We start from the raw sequence: 25,063 nt of genomic DNA, 5'->3' as shown, positions 1-25,063 counted from the left end.
TTTGACTGGCATCAGATAACGTAAGACCTTTCCTGACATGCACTGGGAGCTATGACTAGTCGATCCTGCATAGTTGCCATATTATGACTAGTGACAACATGGCTATTTACCATGCACGATCAGCTTCAGTATGTACAAAAATGACCACCGTATTTTTCATTGTTCATGTCCATGCAGATTATTTATTTATTTATAATTTATTTTTTTTTAAAAAAAGGTAAAGGTAGTTCCCTGTGCAAACACTAGTCATTTCGAACTCTGGGGTGACATATCACGTTTTCACAGCACTTTTTAACGGAGTGGTTTGCCATTGCCTTCCCCAGTCATCTGCACTTTCTCCCCAACTATATCCTTGTGAGGTAGGTTATGCAGGTCCAAGCTGGGTACTCATTTTACCAACCTTGGAAGGATGGAAGGCTGAGTCAACCTTGAGCCAGCTAGCTGAACCCAGCTTCCGCCGGGATCAAACTCAGGTTGCGAGCAGAGCTTGGACTGCAATACTGCAGCTTTACCACTCTGTGCCACGGGGCTCTTTTATAATTTATAACAATAATTTATATTTATAATTTTATAATTTATAACTTTTATAATTTATAAACTTTATAATTTAAATTTTATAATTTATAACAATAATTTACATATAATCATAATTTATAAGCCACATTTCTCACTTGGACTCAAGGTGGATTACACAGTCGGTCAATACAATCAACCAGGGGAGGGGGGGGTTTCGGTAAACAATACAATAAGATTTGCGTTGAAGAACCAATCAGAAATCTACAAACGCAACTGAAGCAAAGCGTCAGTCTTACCATGTACATGAAACGACCCTAGTTTCAGCACAGTCCTCTGTGATTTATCCAAGTAACTTTGTGAATCGTTTTGGACAGTGCTACCTGATTGCCTGCATAGAAAAGCCTTCTTGAATAATTCAGTTTTGTATCATTTGCAGAAGGCCAGGAGAGGGGATGCCTTCCTTAACTCCTCACACAACATGGAGACAGCACATTATCAGGAGGATTACAGGTACCATGTGCTCCCATTACAGGTAGCACGTCCCATTTTGGGAGGGACAGTGGCTCAGTGGTAGAGCATCTGCTTGGTAAGCAGAAGGTTCCAGGTTCAATCCCTGGCATCTCCAACTAAAAAGGGTCCAGGCAAGTAGGTGTGAAAAACCTCAGCTTGATACCCTGGAGAGCCACTGCCAGTCTGAGTAAACAAGACTGATGGTCTGATTCGGTATAAGACAGCTTCATATATATGTTCATTACACATGGTTTGTAGGCTCCCAGTAGGCATTACCGTGAAGTCTTAAAAGGGCTACATTTGGCTAAAAATCACGAAGTGTTGCATAACTGATAACTTTGTGATGTACATACATGTAAATTGGAGACCTACTGCATGTAAAAATGGATTCCCTGTAGCGGTACAGTCAGAAGTACAATGCAGAACAATTGGAGACCTACTGCATGTAAAAATGGATTCCCTGTAGCGGTACAGTCAGAAGTACAATGTAGAACAATTTGGCTCTTAGGCCTTCCAAGAATCTAGGCTTGAAAATTCCAAAAATCAACATATATACAATGGTTTTTTGTTAAAATTATTATATATGTTGTGGTTTAATCAAAGTTCACAAATATGTTCACTGACCTAAGTAAGAGCATCTCTCCAATGACTGACGTATTTATTCATTGAGATATTTATAGCACACTTTTCCTCCAATGGGGAGCCAAAGTGGCTTACAACAGTCTTGTGCCTTCTTCTGTTGTCCTTATAACTATATCCTTGTGAGGTAGGTTAGGCGGGTCCAAAGTCACTCTGCAGGCTTTCATGGCAAGATGAGGAATTGGACCACGGTCCCCCGATCCTAGTCCAGTACTCTAACCATTAAACCACACTGTCTCTCAATGTATATATCTGTTTTTAATCTGTTCTTGCTCTAAGGAATTCAGGGCAGCAGACAGCCTTCTCCCCCATCACCCCCCTTCTTGTCCTCACAATAACCCTCTACTGTCCATTGGGTTAAGACAGAATGGCTGGGCCAAGGTCACTCAGGGGCATGGCTCAATGGAAGAGCTTAGCATACAGAAGGTCACAGGTTCAATCCCTGGCATTTACAGTTAAAAGGACCAAACAGTAGGTAATGGGAAAGACCCCTGCCTGAGCCCCTGGGGAGCTGCTGCCAGTCTGAGTTGACAATACTGACCTAGATGGACCAAGGATCTGATTCAATATAAGGCAAGCTTGTTGAAGAATTTAGGGCCTGAGTGAGACTAGTGAGTGAGAGGCCTTCTCCATCATAGCAAATGGGGGTCTAATACAGTTAACTTGTATTCCTTGGTTCAGCATTTCGACAAGGCTTTGCTGTTTTTTTCCAAGCAAATGCTGATGCACTCTCCTTAGGGAATAGTTTTTCAAGTCCAGGGTGCCAGCCCCAAAGCCTAAACATCTAGATATCAGCATATGAGACTGTGGTTTTTCTTTGACACAAAGGGTGTCTAGATCTTTCTGATCCCACAGATTATGAGTTGACTCCAAGCAGAATTCAGTAGGCCATTGAGGGGCATGGTATGGTTCTTGTCAACTCATCCCAAATCTAGATCAACAGCTACCCAAGATTCTACAGATTCCTAGTAAGGCATACAATGGGTGTTTTTTATTTACTCTGGGCTGCATTTCAACAGCCCATCTGTGACTCTGTGGGGTTTTTGATCTGCAGCCAGGAATATTTCTATTCAGTGCATGCTATCTTAGGTATTGGTTTGTTTCTTTGGTACATTATGCATTGAGATTTGGTGCATTATGCTATGTTTTCTGCTACGTGTGGTCAAGGAGTAAGGTTCAATAGTGTGAAGCAACCAATGTTCCCTCTTAAACTGAGTTAGTGTGAGCTAGCTCACAGTTTTTTAGCCTTCAGCTCACACATTTTTGTCTTAACTCATGAAAAATGGCTCCAAAGCAAACCAATTTATGCAGTAACTCACAACTTTAATGTCAGTAGCTTTTTGATCACAAGACTCCACAGCTTAGAGGGAGTATTGGAAGCAATTGTCCTGTTTGTGTGTCTCTCTCTCTCTGGGATCATTCAGTCTCTCGCCAGCTCAATCCAGTCCACTGAACTCTAGTGAGGCAATTTCTCAGGCAACTTCCTGCGCACCAGAATTCCTCAACACAGCTTCATAGGGTTAAGTGGAGATTTGAATCCTCTCTGGACCAACTAGCCACTGCACCACCCTGTCTGTCCACAGCACAACCGAAGCCAATGACATAACGCACATCTCTAAGAACAACATCGCAGCTGGTTTACTGTACTCACCACACAGCTTTGTGCCACTGAGTAAATTAAGATCACAATAAAAACACACAAAACGGTTCGAATTTGTATTGTCAGGCACCCTGGAAAACACTGAAAAAGAGAGAAAAAGTATTGGAAATAAAGTAGTGCTTAAAAGCCATTTTTAAAAAATCCCCCAAGGTGGGTGTTGCAGCCTTTCCAAGGGAGTCTATACAAATTGGAGGTAAGCAGGTGAATTGCACTGCTGCTGTAATGCATGAAGTCAAGGCAATGACCATGACTGATGGTTTATAATAGTGATTGATATTTCAGCAGATTCCAATTTGTGATAACTTCAGCAAATTAAGCATCAGTAATCCATTCTGTTAATGACTGAGAATCTTCTTCCATTAGATCTGCAGTGGGAAGGTGGACAAAAAGCCCTTCATGCGTTTTTAAAAAGCGGGTTTGTGCCCAGAGTGTTTCAAGGGCACCTCTATTAACAAAATAGCTGAACGCAATTAAAAGAGGGCAAACGAGGGGATTAGGGTCAGCTCTAAGATAATGTGTGGCGAAGCGGCCCATTGGCTGATTTTGGGAGAGCCGTCAGAAAGCAACAAATTGCCAAATATGGAGTTTATGATTACGCTTTAACCCCATGGAGGCGCCAGTTCTATTTTCCACTTCAGGTACCAAAATATTCTAGATCCTCTCTGATGAGTGTGACCTATATTAAGACCCTCCCTTTCAAACAATGGAGTCTAACGTAGATAGATCCAAGTGGGCAGCCGTGTTGGTCTGAAGCAGGTAAAGGTGCTACTTGACTCTTACTTTGTTTTAATGAAGTCTAACGATTCTATAAGTGGATGTTCTGCATCTGTTGACATAGACGGCTATTATAAAACAGTACCCAAAGATTGCTCGGAAGGCACAACAGAAATGCCTGTCTCAGATTATTTGAAAATAACTGGCGGGTTTTTAATGACTCTTCTATTCAGTCTTTGTAGTTACACATTTGAATGGTTTAATATTATGTGGTGACATTATAGGATAATTTTAATAAAAAAAAATAACAAGAGTATTACGCTTATGTGATTGCTATTATGATGTGTGAAAATTTTATAATAGTTCTTATGAGGTTATTCATGTCATTTCATATAACAGGTAAGATAGATAAGATATAAAGTAATATATTATTAGAAAAAGCGAATAGGCCATTATATTGCTTAAGCTATTGGGTCATATATATTTTTAAGCTATGCTGCCATATATACTATGGCATGTTTCTTAAACTATATCACACTTTTCTTTTTTGTTTTTCTGCTGTTGTATACACATATATTTTAGCTATGGAATGGCCCTAACATTTGTGAAATTGCTCTACATTGTGTTTTTGGTAACTATGTTTTTATCTGTTTTTTCCCTTTCTCTTTTTTCTCTTTTGTATCCCTTTAAAAACCCAAAATAAAAATCTACTGATAAGGTTGGTCACTCCTTGGTATATTATGCATAGAGGGTGTGGTATTCAGTAAACAATACAATAAGATTAAGGTTGAAGAACCAATGAGAAATCTCCAAACAGAACTGAAGCAAAGCATCAGTCTTAGCATGCACACGAAACCACCCACATGCCTCTGCTGGTCGCACCTTGTGCTGGCTCCATTTACGCACCATCATCCTGCTCTCTCTCTCTACTTCCTCCTTCATGCACCTCCACCCAGAGCACCCTTCCACTGATCTTCCTTTCTCCTTTGTCTCCTTTCTCCTTCCCCATGTTACGCATCCCATCCACTCCATTCCCTCTTCCCTCACATGGTTCTCTTCCCCTCCCCTCATACTCCTCACAATTCCCTTTGTGTCAGTCCCTGTTCCTGTTTTCCTCTCAAACTAAGGTTGCCAACTCCAGCTTGGTGAATTTCTGGACATTTCAAGGCACAGCCTGAGGAATGTGGCGTTTGCAGAGGGGAGTTACGGTTGTTAAGTCTCCTGCTGTGGTGGGAGACCTCCTGCCAGAAACCCTCTCTTCCCACTGGAGTGGCGGTAAGAAAAATTAACAAACAAAAATCACCAGTCAACCCAACAATTTGACATCACTTCTGGTCTTTCCCTAGAAGGGATGTCTAATTGTTGCTGATGGTGCCCCCACCTCCATGTCCCTGGCTCCAGGACTACCATTAGCCACTAGGCACGGCCTGGAAACCATAGAGAGAAAGAACTCAGTTAAGATGCAATTCCATACATCCCCCCTCCCTCTAATGGTGCCATTTCCTCCAGAGGAACTGAGTGCAGTAGTCTGGAGCTCAGTTGTAATTCTGGGAGAACTCCAGCCCCACTTAGAGATTGACAAGCCTACACCCACGGCCGGCAGGTCCATTAGGCAGCCTTAGGTGCCTGCTTGGAGCACAGCCTGGTGGGGGGGAGAGTGCCAGTTTTGGTCCTCCCTCCCACCCTCATCCCTGGTGAAGGAAATATATGAGCTTGGTGGTGGCGTAGTTCACACAGTACGCCCCACCAGCAGCTGCCACAGCTCTGCCTCCCACACTGCATCAGTGCTTCCGAAAGCACAGATGCAACGTGGGAGGCAGAGCTACAGCAGCTGGTGGTGGGGTGTGCTGTGTGAACTGCACGGCTGCTGGCTGAGCTTGCCCTCACTGGGGGTGAGACTGGGGGAGGAGGGGTGTGAGTAGGGGCGGAGAGCTCTGCCTGGGGCACTGGATTTGTGCAGGCATCCTAACACCGGCACTGCCTGCGCCAAACTCACATCCTTTGGGGATGGTGGGGGGCTGGGCAGCTGTAATTAGGCACCATCTGGGGTTCTTCAGTAGTCAGTCCAAATTCTAATTCCCCCTCCCATGATGTGATGTACAGATATTGCTCTCCATTAAAAACAAACAAAAATGGGTTTGCAGAAATTGCATTTCCCCTGAGTTTTCAGAAACAAAGGCTTTATCCCACAATGGCCCCACCGTGTATGCTTTTTAAAAACCTGTACATGTTTGTGGCATACACTGTGTATAGCCGAGCTCTACGCTATAGTAGCATCTGCTCTACTCCCTCAGACAGATACTCACTTGAAGAATCTACTGAAGGCATTTTTGCAACTACTATATCCTCCTGATATGGTCCAAAAGTTAACTGGAAAGGCCAGAATGATACCCAGGAACAGCTTGCTATAAGACAAGCCCAAAGAAAATGACAACAAAACACTGCTGGTGGTCAGGTGTCTCTGAGTCGACCCAAAGTGCCGGTCTGTAATCAGCCATTGAATGCTGCAGGAGGAGTCTGGGTCCTCCATCCACAGCCACTCAGAAGAAGGGTTATATGAAGAAGAAGAAGAAGATATGAGATTTATATACTGCCCTTCACTCAATCTCAGAGTGGCTTACAACCTCCTCTACCTTCCTCCCCCACAACAGGTGGATGGGCCTGAGAGAGCTCTTCCAGAAGTTGCGCTTTCAAGGACAACTCTGCAAGAGCTATGGCTGACCCAAGGCCAGGCCTTGGATTCAACAGGAACTCACAGGAGCACAGCTCCTGAACCTTTCTGAGCGTTCCTCCTATTCCTCCCCACCTACCTTGTCCATTGAATAGTAGGTGCAGCTGCATAACAATCCCTGGATTAGGAGAGTGGGCCACCAGCCACCAGGGGTTTTGCCATGCTCCCAGAAGCCCTCATTGACCCCTGGAGAAGCCTGTGTCTCCCTTTCTCTACTTCTTATGTGGCTTATGTGTCTTTTTGACTGGGGGGGCAGCCCAGGAGAGCCCCAGGTGAGCGAGGCCTGCTTGGACTGGCTGGATTTCTAGCCAGCCCAAGCAGGCCTCTCTCACCCAGGGCTCTCCTTTCTTGTATTCGGTTGCTTTTGGCAGGGTGGTGGTGGCATATACTAATGAGTTATGCTAATGAGCTCCACCACCTATTTTTCTATAAAACGACCCATTCCAGCAGCTGCAAGTGGAAGGGTAGGGAATCAAGCCCAGTTCTCCCAGATAAGAGTCCACACACTTAACCACTACACCAAACTGGTATGAGCAGAGACAAGTTCCGCTTTCAGGATGGCAGGGGAAGCTCACTGCCTCTTGCCACTCCGCACCACACAAGCACTTTTAAGCCTTGAAAGAGCACTTTCTCTTACTCAATTAAATATTAAAGGGTAGGTATTTGTGAGTTTCCTGCATTATGCAGGGGGTTGCACTAGATGACCCTGGAGGTCCCTTCCAACTCTATGATTCTACAATGCTATGACATACAGCTCACAGCTCAAGCCAGCTCAGTGTATTATTAGCAACCTAATAACTGCCCCACCCCCCGGATATTTTTTGTTTGAGTCTACTGGCCCTGGAAAAAAAATCAGTATTTCCAAAAAATCTCAGATCCCAATACCATTATATTGTTAGGATCTGGGATTTTTTGAAAATTTTCAGATCCAATAGACCTGAGAGGAAAAATATTGGGAGGGCGGCTTCTGCAGCATGGCTTAAACCGTGCCACAAGAGAAGCTGTCCCCAGGATCTGCATGCAGTGGGGAGGTTTCTCGCCATCACACGCAGGCCTCACCGGGAGGGCTTCTCCTGTGGTGTGGTTTAAACCAAGCTCCAAGAGCAGCCAGCCCCAGCTGTGGTGGCGTGGATCTCTCAGCTCCCACCACCCCAGCTGATCCTCTGCGTATACCTGAATATACCCAAATAAAAGGGAGGGAAATCGGCTTTTATTTGGGCTCAGCTATACCAGCAGTCAATCAGATTCTCGGATTGGCTACTGGCTTAAATAGTAACCAAAACCCCCTTACCATTGTTTTTTTAGATATTGTTTCTGTTATGTATTGAACATAAGAGGTTATGCAGCATGGCGATCGCTACTGAAGGCGACCCCCGGGTCCCCGGATGTAGCTCGCCAGACGCCCCGCCCATCTAGATCTGTGGCGGGAAGCTTGACTGACCAGGATTGGCCTGGTCAGATGAGGGGGCAGTTCCAGGCAATGTATATAAGCGGGGCCCAGCCCACGGGCTTCCGCTCTTGTGATGTGCTACTGAATAAACTATGTTGCCTTCAAACCGTCTCGGTTCTCAGTACATTACAGTTTCCATTCGGCTAATGCCAAATTCACTCCCCAACCTACACAACCCATGTTGGACAGTGACACTTTCCTCATAAAGGCACTGGGGGCCCGACTCACAGACAGCCTGCTAACCTAGAACAACTTCTCACCAACAGTGATAAACTACTTAACGGTAATACGGACTCTGGTACCAAGGCCTGCAACAAACCAAGAAGCCATCTTTGCTTTCCTATAGATCCTAGCAACACCATCAGTGGGCCCAGGAATAGTAGCCGTGCCATCTCAGGTTCATATTTCTGCTCATCCTCTAATATGATTTATGCCATCGTGCATCAGCAATGCCCTTCCACCCACTACAATGGCCTAACAGGCCAGTCCCTTCAAGAAAGAATGAATGGACATAAGTCTGACATTAAAAGCCACAGCATTCAAAAACCAGTGGTGGGACATTTTAACCTTCCAGGACTTTCAGACTGTTTTCACACACAGCTTACCTCGCAGTTACAATCCTATTCCCTCCGCAGCGTCTGCTCGGATTTCCCACCATCTGCGCTGAAGTTACAGGAAGTGCTGCAGCTTTTGAGTAGCAAACGTAAACCGCTAAAACCCAGTTTACGTTTGCTATGCAAAAGCCGCGGCACTTCCTGTAACTCCGGCGCAGATGGTGGGAAATCCGACAGACGCTGCGGAGGGAACAGGATTGTGACTGTGAGGTAAGCTGTGTGCGAAAACGGTATCAGTTAATTATCTCAGAGGAGCAGCTCTCTTACAAAGGAATTTAAAAGGGAGATTAGGAAGCGAGACTGCTGAATTGCAACGGATAATGAAACTGGATTGAATCGAGACCTAGGTTTCCTGTCTCATTACCAAAGCTGATTTCTCTGCACCTACTACCTTATCACACCCAATCCAATTGCAGCTGCTATTGTCATTTGCCTGCTAATCTCATGGCATCTGAAATCACACCACACTCCAAGATATAAAGACAGATGGACTCACATTCTAACCGTATCTGAAGAAGTGAGCAGTGACTCACATAAACTCATAGTCTTCCACAAATCTTGTTAGTCCCGGAGATGCTCTTTTCTACTGCTATAGAGAAACACGGTTATCCAACTTGATCTATCTGCATATATGGCTATCAGACGTATAAATTATATCAGCAGAATTGCCAGAAAGTAACAGAGATTTGGCTACACAGCTCCCACATTGATTCGTCAGATATCTCTAGTAAGAATAAGAGATCATAGCATTTCAACTTACTTACTTGTACTCGAGTGACATGTAGGTACATGATACACGCCACAAGGAAGCATATGCAGAACACCAGGAGGACAAGGACTATGGTACTCCTAGAAGGAAGACACGAGAATGGGGTCGTGGAGTCAAAGACGCCAGGTTTTTCACTAGAACTGGCTAAGCATTTCAAACATTGTTCCTTGCACAATCAATAGGCATTTGAATTTCCCACTCTTTTGTGCTCACCATCAACGGAATCATCATTTATAACAATGCAATATTTATCATCGTGCTTAATCAATGGATCTCAGAGTCATTGTTCCTCTCTTGCATACCCTCTCAGGGTTTACCACTATTTCTTAATTGTGAGAAGGTATTTATTTATGATGAAGAAGAAGGGGAGGAGGAAGAAGATGAAGACGAAGAAGGAAAGGAGGATTTCATTCAGAGTCTCAGAGTGGCATACACAGGGCTGGCCCTAGATTATCTGACACCCTAGGCAAGGCTAACTTCCGGTGCCCCCTCTCTGCACTGATAGCCAATTTTCAAAAATGAAAAGCATAAAACTTGAAATTGTTCCCTGACCTGGATAGCCCAGGTCACTGTGTCAAATGGGGGGGGGGCACCCAATTCGGTGCTCCCAGAAGGCTGGTACCCTAAACCAGGCGTGGCCAACGGTAGCTCTCCAGATGTTGTTTGTCTACAACTCCCATCAGCCCCAGCCAGCATGGCCAATGGCTGCGGCTGATGGGAGTTGTAGGCAAAAAACATCTGGAGAGCTACCCTTGGCCACCCCTGCCCTAGACAATTGTCTAGTTTGTCCTCTCCCCACAACACCCTGTGAGGTAGGTGGGGCTGAGATAGCTCTGAGAGAAGAACTGCTCTTGAGAGAACAGTTTTGAGAGAACTGTGGCTTGCCCAAGGTCACACCAGTAGCTGCAAGTGGAGAAGTGGGGAATCAAACCCAGTTCTCCCAGATTAGAGTCCGCTGCTCTTAACCACTACACCAAATTGCCTCTCATTTACTTCATTTATACCCCGACTTTCTCCCCAGTGGGGACCCAGAGCTGTGTACATCATTCTCCTCTCCTCCAGTTCTGACTTCACAGTAATCCTGTGAGGTAAGTTAGGCCTAAGGTATGTGATTGGCCCAAGGTCACCCAGCAACCTTTCATGGCAGAGGGGGAGTTTGAACCTGACTCTCTCAGATCCTAATCTAACCTCTCCACCCCACCAGGTATATTCCTTTGTATGGGAAGATTTAAAAAATTTCACTGGTCAGCACTGGGCATGAAATAAACATCTACTAGAATTAGAAGCATCTTTCAACAAAACAGAAGTACTGATAGGCAGCATCAAACAGGGCAGGACTGAATTCACAATCAAGGATGGAAGAGGAATGTGGTCCTGTTGACACAGAACAGAGGCACATTCCCAGAGCTTCCTTTGTAGCAAGAACTCCTTTGCATATTAGGCCACACACCCCTGATGTAGTCAATCCTTCAAGCGCTTCCAGGGCTCTTCTTCCAGGGCCTACTGTAAGCTCTGGGAAGATTGGCTACTTCAGGGGTGTATGGCCTAATATGCAAAGGAGTTCCTGCTACAGAAAACTCCCTGCACATTCCCCTTGCAAAATGCATAAATAACTCGGCTATCAAAATCTCCCCCCTTTCGTGAATTTTCATAGCTGCTCATTTCCCACACTGTGACCTAAAATGGATTTGTCCTGATCTTGAGATCTTCAGATTATCTTTAGAAGGAAAGCGATAAGATCTAGATCAGGGGTCCTCAAACTTTTTAAAAAGGGGGCCAGTTCACTGTCCCTCAGACTGTTGGAGGGCCGGACTGCCGTCACTGTACAAGGCCGCGGGCTGTCAGTTCTCCGTCTTCTGCATCTCTCTCCCTTCCCCACACCACACACCCCGGCCTGGGAACTCACTTCACCTCGGTATCGCCTCATACTCTGTCTCCGCCGCCTCAGCCCAGTGCCGGAAGTGTGCATTGCTAATGCAAGTTTAGGTCGAACGTCACTTCCGGTCTGATTTTGCCATAACCTGGCGGGCCACATAAACGTCCTCAGCGGGCCGCATCTGGCCCGCGGGCCATAGTTTGAGGACCCCTGATCTAGATATTTAGCCCCTAGTGCTGCCTTCTGCAACGAGGGGAAACTCTGCTAACATTTCTATGCTCTACAACAGAGGTCCCCAACGTGGCGCCCGCCAGCATCTTTCCTGGCACCCGCCAAATGCTTTTACAATCAGTGGGCAGGGCCAAGTGGAGCTTATGCCCAGCAGCGCTTCTGATCGAATGTGCAGATTATTCTGCCTCAAATGGTGAGCAGTTACTATGAGAATTATGTGTGTAACTTTGCTGCCTGACATTTTGTGGGCGGCTTTGACTCCTGCAGCAGCCATTTTGTAGTTGCACTCAGGGGTTTTTTTGTAGTGGGAGCTCCTTTGCATATTAGGCCACACACCCCTGATGTAGCCAATCCTCCAAGAGCTTACAGAGCTCTTCTTACAGGGCCTACTGTAAGCTCTTGGAGGATTAGCTACATCAGGGGTGTGTGGTTTAATATGCAAAGGAGCTCCTGCTACAAAAAGAGCCCTGGTTGCACTTATCACCTGGTATCAGCATTTCAACCGTGCCTGCACATTTTCAAAGGTTGGGGACCCCTGCTCTAGAATAAGGACAGGAACAAGGACTAGTTTGCCCCCATCATTAGGACTGCCATCAGGTCTGATAAAAAAAAAATGCCCTTCCCCTTTAATAGAAATGCTGAAGCTTTTCATGGCATGGAGGCAAATATCCTGAATGTAAGATGACACTCCTAAAAACATTATACAGGTGGAAAAAAAATCAGTGCATTTGAGTAAATGCTGTATTATTGCTGGGCAAACAACATCTCAGTAAACTTCAATTAAAGGGACAGGATATTTTTCTCCTCCAGACAGCTCGCTCCTCTGCCTATCCCCAGATAAATGCACCAATTATATTCATAGGTTTTGAGATACATAAATTTTCTTCATGAGCAGCCATCTGCAGCGACCTAACTTTATTTTCAGTGAAGTCAGACAGCAAGCAATGGCCTATGCTTTCAAATAATTCCAGAGGCTCCAACGTATTGTCACAGATTCTTTCGAGGAACGAATTAAAAACCTTACGAATCCCAGGCATAATGAAGACAACTCATCCTTGACTAAAAATACACATTGCATTTAATTACAAACAGGAAGACTTACTGTGGGATTATTAAAAGGTAGACAAGGCCGAATAAGGCAGCTAGAATTAGTGACAAGACTACAGCACTGGTGAAATATTCGTCCTGAAGCTGGTGATACTAGGAAGAGGGAGAAGAGAAAAAAGACGTACAGTTATTCAGCTACATGCCCTGCACTTCCTGGCTATACGGAAACTTTAAAAACTGTTTTTGAAAACACAGTCCATGATCCACAACTACATGCTAGCTACTGGCAAGCACTTTGTCAATCTTGTACCATTGGTGAATGTCCTCACCCACTTACTCAGGGGTCATTTTGTAGAAAAACAGGTGGTGGAGCTCATCCAAGGATTGCTATGCAGCTGCACCTACTATTCAATGGACAAGGAGGTGGAACTCTCAGAAGGAGGAGGTGGAACTCTCAGAAAGGTGCAGGAGCTGTGCTCCCGTGAGCTCCCACTGAAACCAAGGCCTGCACTTACCCAATACGCTGGCCGTTTAGGCACACGTGCAATGTACACCTGGGAACTTTGTTACATTATTGATTTGCCATCGTGAGTTAATGTTGCTGTGAATTTTACGGGTTTTTCAATTGTGTTATTGTGGAAATTGTTTTTCATTGTTTTATTCGCCTGTTGTAAAGAGACCTGCCTTGAGCCCACTTGTGAGGGAGGGTAGGTAAGAAATCCCATTAATAAATACCGTAGATAATGAAATTAATTCTGTGGCCACACACCCTGTGGCCCACACCCTTGCCTCCTTCCTGGCTTGGAACTGGCAGAGAAGAGGGGAGGCCATTTTCCCTATAGTTTGAACTGGATTTCTAGGGTTACCAACTCCGGGTTAGAAAAGTCCTGAAGATTGGGGTGGTGGCTGGTAGCAATGGGGAGCAGAAGGACCTCAGTAGGGTATAATACCATAGATTAAACCATCCAAAGTGGTAATTTTCTCCAAGGGAACTGAACTCTGTATCCTGGAGATCAGATGTCATTTTGGGAGATCTCCAGGCCCTAACTGGAGGCTGGCAACTCTATAAGGAGCACTGGACAGTGCTCTGCTTGATGCCACAGACAAGGATGACGGCCTTTGTGGCATAGGGTGAGGGTGGTGCAGGGTAAGTGTCCACCAGATACCCCCTATTGTGGGGGGGTATCAGCGGGCACTCCTCTTCCTGATGCTGTTTAACACCCATATGCACCCCTCTGCCCAGCTGGCACAGAGCTTCAAGTCTGGGTATCACCAGTATGCAGATGACATCCAGCTCTATCTGTTATTGGGCAACCAATCCACCAATGCCGTGTACGATCTGGCCAGGGGATTAGAGGCTGTGGTGGGCTGGCTAAGAAAGAGCAAATTGAAGCCCAACCTGTCAAAGATGGAGGTTTTGTGGCTGCAGGGAATGGGGCCAGAGTTGGACTGCAGATTACTGGCTCTTGATGCGGCAACACAGACACCAGCCTCATCTATCAAGAGTCTGGGCGTGACACTGGATACCTCCTTTCAATGGAGGCCAAGGTCATAGGTGTTGTCAAGGTGGTGCTTTTCCATCTTCGTCAAGCCCAGCAACTGGCTCCCCTCCTGTTCTGTTTGGACCTAGCCACAGTAATCCATCCACTGGTCATCTCCAGATTAGACTACTGTAACTTGCTCTATGCTGGCCTACCCTTGAGGCTGACTCAGAAACTCCAGTGGGTTCAGAATGCAGCAGTGCGAGTCTTGTTGGGAACACCATGGATGGCACATATACAAACCAGCGCTGTGCCAGTTGCACTGGCTTCCGGTTGAGTATCAAATCAGATTCAAGGTTTTGGTTTTGACCGTCAACGCCTTGAGCAGTCTGGGACCAACGTATCTGTGGGACTGTCTCCTCCATTATGTTCAGGGTATGGCATTACGCTCTGCTGGTCTGCTGGTAACAATTTGCTGGCGACTCCGGTCCAGCTGTCCTCAACAAGGGCTAGGGCCTTTTCAGTCTTGGCCCCAACTTGGTGGAACTCTCTGCCAGATGACACCTGGGCCCTGTGAAATCTTGTGGAATTCCACAGGGCCTGTAAGTCAGAGATATTCTACCAGGCTTTCGATTGAGGATAGTGATGGCCGTCACCTTTCCCTTCCTTTTCTGTCCCCTCCCAGAATATCCCCCTCCCCCGGTATTCTCTGATATCCTGGAAGAAGGACTTAATTGGCATGATGTCATCAGGGTGATTTTATTGTAATTTTATTGAATTGTTATGTTTATCTGTGTATTTTTGTTTGTTTTTAACTTGAATTTTACAGATTACATCGCCCAGAGCCTGGTCTAGGCAAGGATGGGGTGATTAAGCAAATCAAATAAATCAACTACTACTGCTGCTGCTATTTTTGTTGCTATTGTTATTTGTGGAGCACAAATTAGCCTGGCTACTGCTGCAAGCCAAATGTCCTGGGCATCTTGAGTGTATATTTGTATTCTCACACATTCCCTGTATTTCAGATTTGTGAATGAACATGGTTTTAGTTCATACACAAACCGATGGGGTTTTCTGCTTGGGAAGAGGCAATGTATTGCACGGTCATTAAAAATAATTTAAAAAACCCTCTGTTTTTTCTAATTAATAACTTCCGCCTTTTTTTTTTGACCACGTCAGGATTTTGCCAAGTTATGAATTCTTTTGGAAAGTTTCTGCAAAACCAGAGTTCTGACATCCCCCCCCCCCCCCCCCCCGGTTTTGAAGCTGGAATAAAAATAAAATATGTTCACTCAAAGCAGCTGAAAAAGAAGCTGAGCAGAGCCACAAGAATCATTCTGATTAAGAAATTAACTTATATGGGTTTCACCAGACGGCATGCTTTAAGGAAACACTGTGCTCTGTAGGCAAACCAAACAGGTCTGGTGAGCTGTAACCAGATTGTTCAAGATTCTGGAATAGCAGTAGCTCCATCCAAAATCAAGGGTATTCATCTCAGGGGGGAGGTGGGGGAGCTGCATTGCCCTAGTAAGAGATCATTTGAACAGACGTACACATTAGTACTTAGCCATGCTGAGGAAGATCATGTAATCATCGACTGACACACACCATGAGTTTGTCTTTTCTTGAATCCTCAGAACTGCATTGTTTCATTTTTCTTTTCAAGAACTTTGCAATTAAAGCACAAATACTATAACTACAGTTTCTCCTTGAGACAACTGTCTTTCTGAACGAAACTTCCAAACTGTATTGAGGCCATGGTAGCCCAAGCTGCTCGGTTACTTTAAGTTTATTTTTAACACACTTTTTAAATTAAACAAATAACCAGCCCATTATTGAATAAAGTGAAAGGGGAGGAGGTAAAATCACTGATCCAATGAGAAAGAGGGAAAGGACATCAAATTGGAACCAGCTACCTTCCCCCCCTGAATCTTGAACAGTTCCTGCGCCAACTGCTACCTCTGTGCCACCTAGCTTTTGTACATGTAGAGCCGAAGAAGTTCTTTTTTTTATGGCCAAAGAAGTCCTCTCCTTCTTTTCACCAGCAGAAAAATCCGGTCACATCCAACCCATTAGCCATATTTTAAGATGCTGCAAAACCATCTTCCTTGGGCTAGAAGTTTCAAAGAACCTGTACAGGAAGGCCCTGCTATGAGATCCTTCCATTACATCTTCCCTCTCTTCTACATTACTGATATTCAGACATGCTAGCTGAAAAGCAATCGTGATGGAATGGTGGTCGGGGAGGAAAGGGTCATCACGTTGCAGCCGACATGGCCACTCGATAGGGTTGTCAGGGCAAGAGACATTCAGAGGTGGTTTGCCGTTGCCTGCTTCTGAGTAGTGACCCTGGAAGCTAAGCAGGGTTGGCCTTGGTTAGTACTTGAACTTCCGTTAGCTCTCTCTTCAGTTCTCTCTTCAGATCTCTTGCTTAGCTTCCAAGATCTGAAGAGAGAACTGCACGTATGATTTATCAAGATTTTTTCTTCATGGTGTTTTAACGATGCTCAGGAAAGCATGCAGCACAACACAGAACGCCTCCCACAAATTCTACTGTTACTTAGCTTTATAATCATACACCACTTTTCAGCTGCAGTGGTTCTCCAAAGCGCTTCAGAATCATGATAATTGGTGGGCTAAGGGGATTCAATCATATGGACGAATCCTTCTTCGCAGTATCAATCAGCGTGTGCTCAGTGGGACACGCATCTATGCACGAGGAGAGGGTGCAGAGTATCTGGAAACTGAAGCAAATGCAACATGTTCTTGCTTCAGAACCGATTCCTAGCAAAATCAGAACGAAGGAAGGGACCCAGGGCAGAGCAAACTTCCAGAATGTCAAGGGACAGGATGAAAGAAATTTGCTTATGTCCAGCTGCAATACAGAAAACTTTTCTTGGAACCTTGTATTTTATGTATGTACTAGGAGTAAGGCCTGATGTGAAGAAAATAATTGATTTGGAGAGTGGACTGTACGGCATTATATTCCCCGAGGCCTTTCCCTTTCCGGACAAAAGCAGCCTGGGTTGCCCAGCAACAGCCTCCGGCCAGCACTTCCCAGGGGGCAGCCATGGGCTTTAAGGAAACACTCCCAGCATGGCCTGGCCTTTGGCTATTTCTGTGACCGTTGGAGGCTGTGTGTGCTGGGAGGCCTTTCATGGGGCTGCAGTAGCTCTGCATCCCTTTCTGAGGCCAGCTGACAGAGCGGACACAGAGAAGAGTTGGAGATGTGGCTGTTTCTGAGGTAAGACTGCTTTTGGCAGTTTGTTCAACACTCCTGGGTCTGCAGTAGGTGGAGGCAGGGGAGTCAGCCAGTGGGAGGCCAGAGACGGTGACCAATGTGTGATGGGCTGATAGGTGTGTTCCTAAGGTTGGAGGCACCATTGAAAGAAACTGACTTTTTGTCCAGTCCTTAAGGGGGCAACTGTATCCTCCAAATTCTCCTACTGTAGCTGTTAATCCCTACTTGGAAAAGCTGCTTGACATATCACAAAAGAACTCCTGAATTTCCCACTCTTGGTTTTATTGCGTACGTTTTTGAGCCTGCAGGTACCTTTGGAATTCTGACTAACAGCAATGGGCACAATAACAAAATGGCTGCTGCTGGAGGTGGAGCCAACCATAAAATGTCAGGGCTGTATACAACCCTAATACACACCATCTAATTGGCCTCCCTGCGCTCACTGCATCCTCTAACTTAGTCTGTGAATGATGTTTAAATCACTGATGCCGCCTTTTCTCATTTTTATATAATGGTTTTAACCGCTTAATTCTTAACTGTTTTATGGTGTTGCAATCCGCCCGAAGCCCATCTCGGGAAAGGGTGGACTATAAATTCACAAAAATAAATAAAAATAATAATAGTAACTCTTCAACATTTCAGGCAGAAACTCTATTTAACAGGATGCCTTTTAATTGGCACCTCCATTCAGAAGCTCTGCTGGAAAAAAGCTTTACCTGGCACTGCCCAATTTCTGAATTTACTTGGCAGGCACCAGGAAAGGTGCCAGCAGGCCCTATCAGGCCCAAGTTGAGAACTCTTGGTGCATCTTTTAATTCATTAGCCACCTTGGTTACAATGCAGGATACACATGAACATATTCCATGTGGCTTTTGCCCACAAATGTCCCATGATTCCCAGCCTTTTTGGATAATCAAAGCCCTCCCCACCCCAGCCTTTTAATCAGCCGAAAAGCTGGCTGGATCGAACGCTATATCTTGATAAAGGCCTTGAGCATGAGTAAAACCTTTGTTTAAAGAAACTTTGGGGGCAAAAACTGAAAAAAATGCAGCTTCTTTTTTTTCTACAACCAATGAGGTCAGTTTAAAAAACAAACAAACACAACTTACTTTTTGCTCACGTTCCATCTGTTTATACTTCAGGGTAAAAAAATTTAGGTCTGCCATCTCCGACTCCGTTTGCCGGGCCTCTATTAAACGGCTAATGTATCGGTTCACTCGCGTTCCAGGAGTGTTGTATACAACGTTAGCAGAAAAAGAAGAGCGGTTCCTGAGCTTTTCAGAGGCTGTCCTTAATGCTCTCCTCTGCGGCAGAAACAAACAAAACATGTCTTTACCGTATCTGTTAACCATCTTAAGCCCTGCATCGGGAAAGGTGGGCATATAAATTTATATCCTGGACAAAGCTCTGACGGCTTGAAAGGTACATCAAAACACGCAGGTGGGCTTACCGAGAAGTAAAAAGGATCTCAGAAGGGAGCCCCTTTTCACTGATAAGCCTCGGGCCATTCTTCCCACATTCATGTCCTGTACCATCATCTCTGACAGAAAAATGACTAAAAGTGGGAAGACAGTGGCTGCCTTTTAGACAGAATTTTAGTGGCTATCTGGAACATTCTCAGCAGCGGCTTTTATGTGAAATGTAGTATACCCAGGGGTGGAATTCTAGCAGGAGCTCCTTTGCATATTAGGCCACACATCCCTGATGTAGCCAATCCTCCAAGAGCTTACAAAAAAGAGCCCTCTTAGCTCTTGGAGGATTGGCTACATCATGGGTATGTGGCCTAATATGCAAAGGAGATCCTGCTAGAATTCCACCCCTGAGTATACTTGTGTGTGTGAAAGAGAGTGCTGAGAGTTCCAGTCTTCAAGCGAGACAGGCTGTTATGACTGGGTCATGTTGGTAGAAATATCGAGGGGTGTGTGTGTGTAATGGTGTCTTGGGACAGCCACAGAGCTTTCAAACTCTCGGTGGGTGCAAACGAGGCACTGTGGGGACCATTGATCCTCAGCATGTATTCCTGGATATACGGGCTTGCCTATTTTTCAAACAGCCGCCATTGCAGCTCTAAGGATGGCCAGTGAAAGCACAAATGTGCCCCTTTGCGAGCATCGCTACAGACACATTTCTTGGATCTAACCAAAATACAAGCTAGGGCTGAACGTCTTTGCCTTCGTGTGCAACACATCAGCAAACTGTAGCCTTGCAGTCTGTCCCCAGACTGATGAATTAAAGTTAGTTTTAGGCATGTCTTGCTCCCCCATCCTTGTGCCAAGAATCATGGGGTGAAGGGGAGGGAAGGAAGCACCAGGCATACCATCAACTCCGGTACCAAGCTGGGTTTGCACATGTTTTTCCATAACATATACAACATGCAATAACTGCTTTGTCTGTGCCACTTCTTCATTTGTTATCCTATAGCTGACTGTATGGCAGCTAGCCAGTGAAGCAACTGGGGCCTTGGAATAATAACTCATGTGATTGCAACAGTATATTTGTGAGGCTACGGCTTGAGGTGACACTCCAAGTTCTGTAAAGAATGGAAATCAGGACACTATGAGACTGTCACAGATAATGCACTGATCAGGCTTAGCAAGGGCCATGGCCAAGAAGTGGGCAAGAGGAAGGTCACTTGTTTAGTCTTCCCAAGACTACCCGGAGAAATAGGGACAAGGCAGGGTATGGGCTTTTTTTGTAGCAGGAACTTCTTTGCATATTAGGCCACACACCCCTGATGTAGCCAATCCTCCTGGAGCTTACAGGGCTCTTAGTACAAGGGCCTGCTGTAAACTCCAGGAGGATGGCTACACCAGGGCTGTGCAGCCAAGTATGCAAAGGAGTTCCTGCTACATAAAAAGCCCTGGCAGGTAATGTCATCCTGCAAGGGGAGATGACATGGGATGGCTATTTCCAATTTTAATAGTTCCAATCAGACCCACCTTGCACACACCAGACGGTAAATTTGTTTAAATATGCTACGGAATGCAGGTCCCCCCCCCTTTTTGGAACAGCTGAAAAACCAAGGAGCAAAGCCATGTAATATCACCACCTAGTGGCAAAGGAAAAAATATGATTTATTTATCACCCGTTCCTTGGGGTTCATGCTGAGTTTTAGAGCCTAATTAATGTAGTGCGTGGGTCTTTGGAGGGAACAGTGGCAAAAAAAGATAAAATCCTAATAAAAGAGAAGCTTCCCGCTTGAATCTCCAAATGCCAACTCAGGCTATTTTACGGACCATTCAACATTTACTCTTGGATTTAGACTTTTTGTGCCAACTTTTTGGGTCCAGATGACAGGCATAAAGAAATATTGCAGCAAGTGCCCAAGGCAGGTATTCTGTTCAAGGGCACTTTTCTGCCAGATTTCATGCAGGACATTTTGGGGGGCTGCCCTGTGCAAACAGGCAAAGGCAAGTATTTCTCTGGATTCCTTTTTAACCACTTCCCGGAAATAAATCACTTCAGCATTTTACAACCCTGCCATGATAAGACCAAGACAGTGGGTAAAGCATTATAGAACTAGAGAACAAGACTGACATCTTTGTTTTGTGGAAGGTTGCATTTAGTGGAAATCTTTATTATTGTATTACTAAATCTTTACTGTTTTCCCCAAATCTGTTATCCTCAAGGAAGAACCTAACTCCATCCAGAGGGGAAAGCTGCAGGGCACACAAAGGCAGGGAGTGGGTTAGGACTGAGAAGAAAAGTGAGCATCTATTGCCAGCAGGCATGGAAGCAAGATTTCCTTCTAGGCCAGGGGTGCTAAACTGATTTGTTAGGAGAGCCATCAGACATAAATGAGACCTTGTTGGGCCGAGACGTGTCAGGCCGGGCCATGTGTGTATCTATTTAAGATTAAGTAGCAGAGATATAAACTTTATAAACGACACACACAAACACAATTAAAGATTTTTTTAAAAAAAACATAAAACAAAACATGCTTAAAACATTAGCACTCATTAGTCTTAAAGATGCTTTCTTTGTATTTCTCCCATGGGATCCAGGGAACTGGGCAAAGGAAGCTCTGGCTTTTTCCTTCCTTCCCCAGGGGACCAGGAGGGAGAGGAGCCTCAGCCAAGAAAAGGAAGAGATTCTTGACTCAGTTGCTCTGCTGTGTGATTGAGAGAGTCCGGCAAAGCAAGCTATTCTCCCCCCCCCTTTCCTCCCCAAGGGAGGAGCTTCAGCCAATGGAGAAAAGAAAGGTTTTGTTCTGTAGCCCTTGTGCAATTAAGCAAGCCTTGCAAAGGAAGATGTTATGCAGAAGGAAACAGATGACAGCCAGTTGCTGGGGGGCCTGACTGGAGCCCTCTAGGGCCTGATTCGGCCCCTGGGCTGCATGTTTGACACCCCTGTTCTAGGCTGTGCTATGGACATCTGCAGCAGATTCACATCTCAATTGTTTTTCTGCAATAAGAGCTTCTATTAATAATTTTCTTTGACCCCTGAGGCAGGTGACTCGCACATCGTCATCTGCTGCAAAGGTGGTTTCCATCTTTCTAGCGTTCTCCTTCCCACCCAACACCCAACAGATTTTCTTTCCTTGTTGGTCAAAGGATTTCCCTGGCTATACACCTAATGGTGGAGCAGGCTAGTTAAGCCCATTTTGTCCTTCCAACATGGCAATGAGATCAAGAAGCAGATCCTTCTCCTGTCTCATACAACCAAGGAAGTCTTAAGTTACGCCCCCGACACTCTTTGCCCTCAGATTGACAGAGAAAGAAGGAAGAGATTAGTGTTCAGTTGCCAAATTAAAGGTACGTTACCTTGTCATCATCTTCACAGGTCATGACATTGGAGAAAGGTATCTCAGCTTTGAACATTTTACGGCAATGCATGAGTTGGACCAGCAGATAACAGACAGTCTTGAACTTCATCCTTTTGGCAGGCTTTATGTCTGAGAGAATAAGCCCTGGAAATATCTGCAAGGATATTTAAAAGAAAGATGCATATTTTAAGTTAGAGAATGATAAGTTATTGATTTATTTTTAAATAAACCTGGCGTAGGACTAATGTACAGAAAAAGCAAACGATTGGTCCACCACCACATATTTCAGAAGTATAATGCTTCCATAAATGTGCAATACAGGCACTGTCCACAAGGAAGTTTTCTTGCACCAAACCCTTTTTGACTACTGCATTTTCATCCTGACAGGAGAGGTAGGGGTTAGCCATTTCACCCACACAACCGCCCAGTGGTGTGGGTTGGGCTGAGAGACAGAGATTGGCTCCAAGACCAGAAATCAAGACTGATGTTGGAATCCTCCCCACCCCTTGTTGTAGAGCACACACGATTATTCATCAGCAGCATCTGTTTTGTTCATTATGAAGCACTGGTGGTGGAAAGTGCTGTTGAGTTGCCGCTGACTCAGGGAGCCCCAATAGGGTCTTCAAGGCAAGAGTTTGCTGTTATTTGGCTCTGTGTAGTGACCATGGACTTTTTGTGGTCCCCCATCCAAGTGGGCTGATCCTGCTTAGCTCCAGAAATTGGATGAGATCAGGCTAGCCTGGGCTATCCAGGTCAGGGCAGAGATAAATGTTTAGCATCCCCTGCCTCTGCAGAGTGTACCTAGACTTCCTTGGTGGTCTCTCATCCAAGTACTAACCCTAGTACTCAGAAGTACTCATCCAAGCACTAACCCTAGTACTAACCCTGCTTAGCTTCTGAGATCTAATCACATCAGGCTAACCTGTGCCGTTCAAGTCAAGGCATGATGAGGCATGAACTCCCATTATATATTCTTAAAGATGTTCTTTTTGTAATCTAAGATTGTATGGGGATATTGTGCATGTGTGTGGGGGGGGGTCATAAAAATACAGACATAGCTTATGGAAATCAAACTGTCAATATAACCATATGTCTATTATGACTCATGAAATACCAAGGCATATAGTCAAAGTATTTAGTTGCCCTTACAACTGTCAGCCAAGTGTGCATCTTGAATCTGTCTTTGACGCTTCCTATGATCTCTTAGGTCCAATTCTGCTATAGCCTCGAAATGGAGTGAAAACGGAATGGAGCCGCTTGCCTGGCTTTGAATCATTTTTGCCATGCCAAACACACACGAAAACACAACCGTCAGGCGGAACTTGTGGAAAGCAAGACTAGCACCAGCTCTTGCCTGCATACCAGGTCAGTAGCTATGGTGGGGCTTCACAGGCCCAGACCCCCGACTTCCTGCCAAGCCCCAGTTCTATTTTTTAAAATATAATGCTGGGCAAGCCCCACACTGCCCTCTCTCGCCTTGGCTTGCATGCCAGGGGTGCCTTTGTCTCAGCCTTGGCCAGCAGCAGAGTGCCAAAGTGGACAGCTCAAGGTGAGCTCATACGGGCACTGGTGGCCAGCCAGCAGCCAGGGGTCTTTAGTTGGTTCTATGAAAAATGCTCACACAGGTTGCCCTCTGCTAAATCTTTACAAAAGCAGACCTTATCCAAAGGCAAGTATTCCACCCCCCCCCCCAGAGATTTACATTACTGAGGAAACCCCAGTGTTGATGTCTCTTCATTGCCTCACCCACCCATTTGTTAATACGTTCAGATCTGGGCCAGTTCACATCACTCCTCAGGTCCTGCAGGGAGGTGGGTTGAGAACGACCAGACCATGGAGGATGGTGGCTCTCTCCTCTAGAGGATTTCCCATTAGAACTGGGCATTTGCTTTGTATTTACGATCCTTTCACCAATAAAGGTACCATTCCCCAATTATACTGAAGAAACACAAATGTATTTTCTGATTTCTTCCTTACTGGTGGAAGAATATTGCCTTCAAGAGACCTGTTCTAAAAGGGAATTCAGGCTTCTCAGTTGTAGTGCAATAGCTGCAGAGAGGGCTTTTTTTTTAGCAGGAACTCATTTGCGTATTAAACCACCCCCCCTGATGTCACCATTGTTCCGCACAGGGCTTTTTTGTATAAAAAGCACAGCAGGAATATATTTGCATATTAGGCCCCACTCCGACATCACCATTGTTTCATGCGGGCCTTTTTTCTGTAGAAAAAGCCCAGCAAGAACATATTTGCATATTAGACCACACTCCCTGACATCACCATTGTTTCACATAGGCCTTTTTTGTAGAAAAAGCCCAACAGAAACTCATTTGCATGTTAGGCCACACCCCCTGATGTCACCATTGTTCCACACAGGGCCTTTTTGTAGAAAAAGCCCAGCAGGAACATATTCGCCTATTAGGTCACACCCCCTGACACCAAGCCAGCCAGAACTCCGTTCCTGTGCGTTCCTGCTTTTAGAAAAGGTCCTGGCTGCAGAATTAGTAACACTTGACTCGTTCACACAATCCAAGGGGCTGTCCTTCACATCCTAAAGAATTTAATATCCTTTGAACAACATACACCATGTTACAGAATCTGTTTAACTTTCCAGTTGTTCAGATAATGACTGGAATGCAAATGGCGGGTGTTGAAAGCCACATCAGTTTATGTCAGATGGCAGAATAGGGTGACAGCGACGGGAGAACGGTCACAGCCTCCAGTGCGGCTGCTGTCAAGGAAGTCTGAACGAATCCCCTATTAATGCATGATCAAAAGTCAACCACATCAACTCTTCCTTACTTGCACTTGCAATCACATTC

General features: G+C 45.3%; 1 protein-coding gene across 2 annotated transcripts in view; it reads right to left on the bottom strand.

Moving 5' to 3' along the window:
* The window catches only part of ADCY1 (adenylate cyclase 1), a 260,520-nt gene that overhangs the window by 27,700 nt on the left and 207,757 nt on the right, over positions 1–25,063 (bottom strand). For both annotated transcript variants that reach the window (XR_009555859.1, XM_060247765.1), the window contains exons 8-12: positions 22,243–22,398; positions 18,589–18,783; positions 12,813–12,910; positions 9,599–9,683; positions 3,317–3,406 (exon numbers count right to left, since the gene is read on the bottom strand). Coding sequence is in view for 1 of the 2 variants with exons in the window: in XM_060247765.1 (XP_060103748.1) it covers positions 3,317–3,406; positions 9,599–9,683; positions 12,813–12,910; positions 18,589–18,783; positions 22,243–22,398 (624 nt within the window). In the remaining variant the exon portion in view is untranslated. The remainder of the gene's footprint in view (positions 1–3,316; positions 3,407–9,598; positions 9,684–12,812; positions 12,911–18,588; positions 18,784–22,242; positions 22,399–25,063) is intronic.

Source organism: Heteronotia binoei, chromosome 10, assembly GCF_032191835.1.
Source record: "Heteronotia binoei isolate CCM8104 ecotype False Entrance Well chromosome 10, APGP_CSIRO_Hbin_v1, whole genome shotgun sequence".
Taxonomy (NCBI): Eukaryota; Metazoa; Chordata; class Lepidosauria; order Squamata; family Gekkonidae; genus Heteronotia; species Heteronotia binoei.
This window is presented reverse-complemented; position numbering and strand designations above follow the sequence as displayed.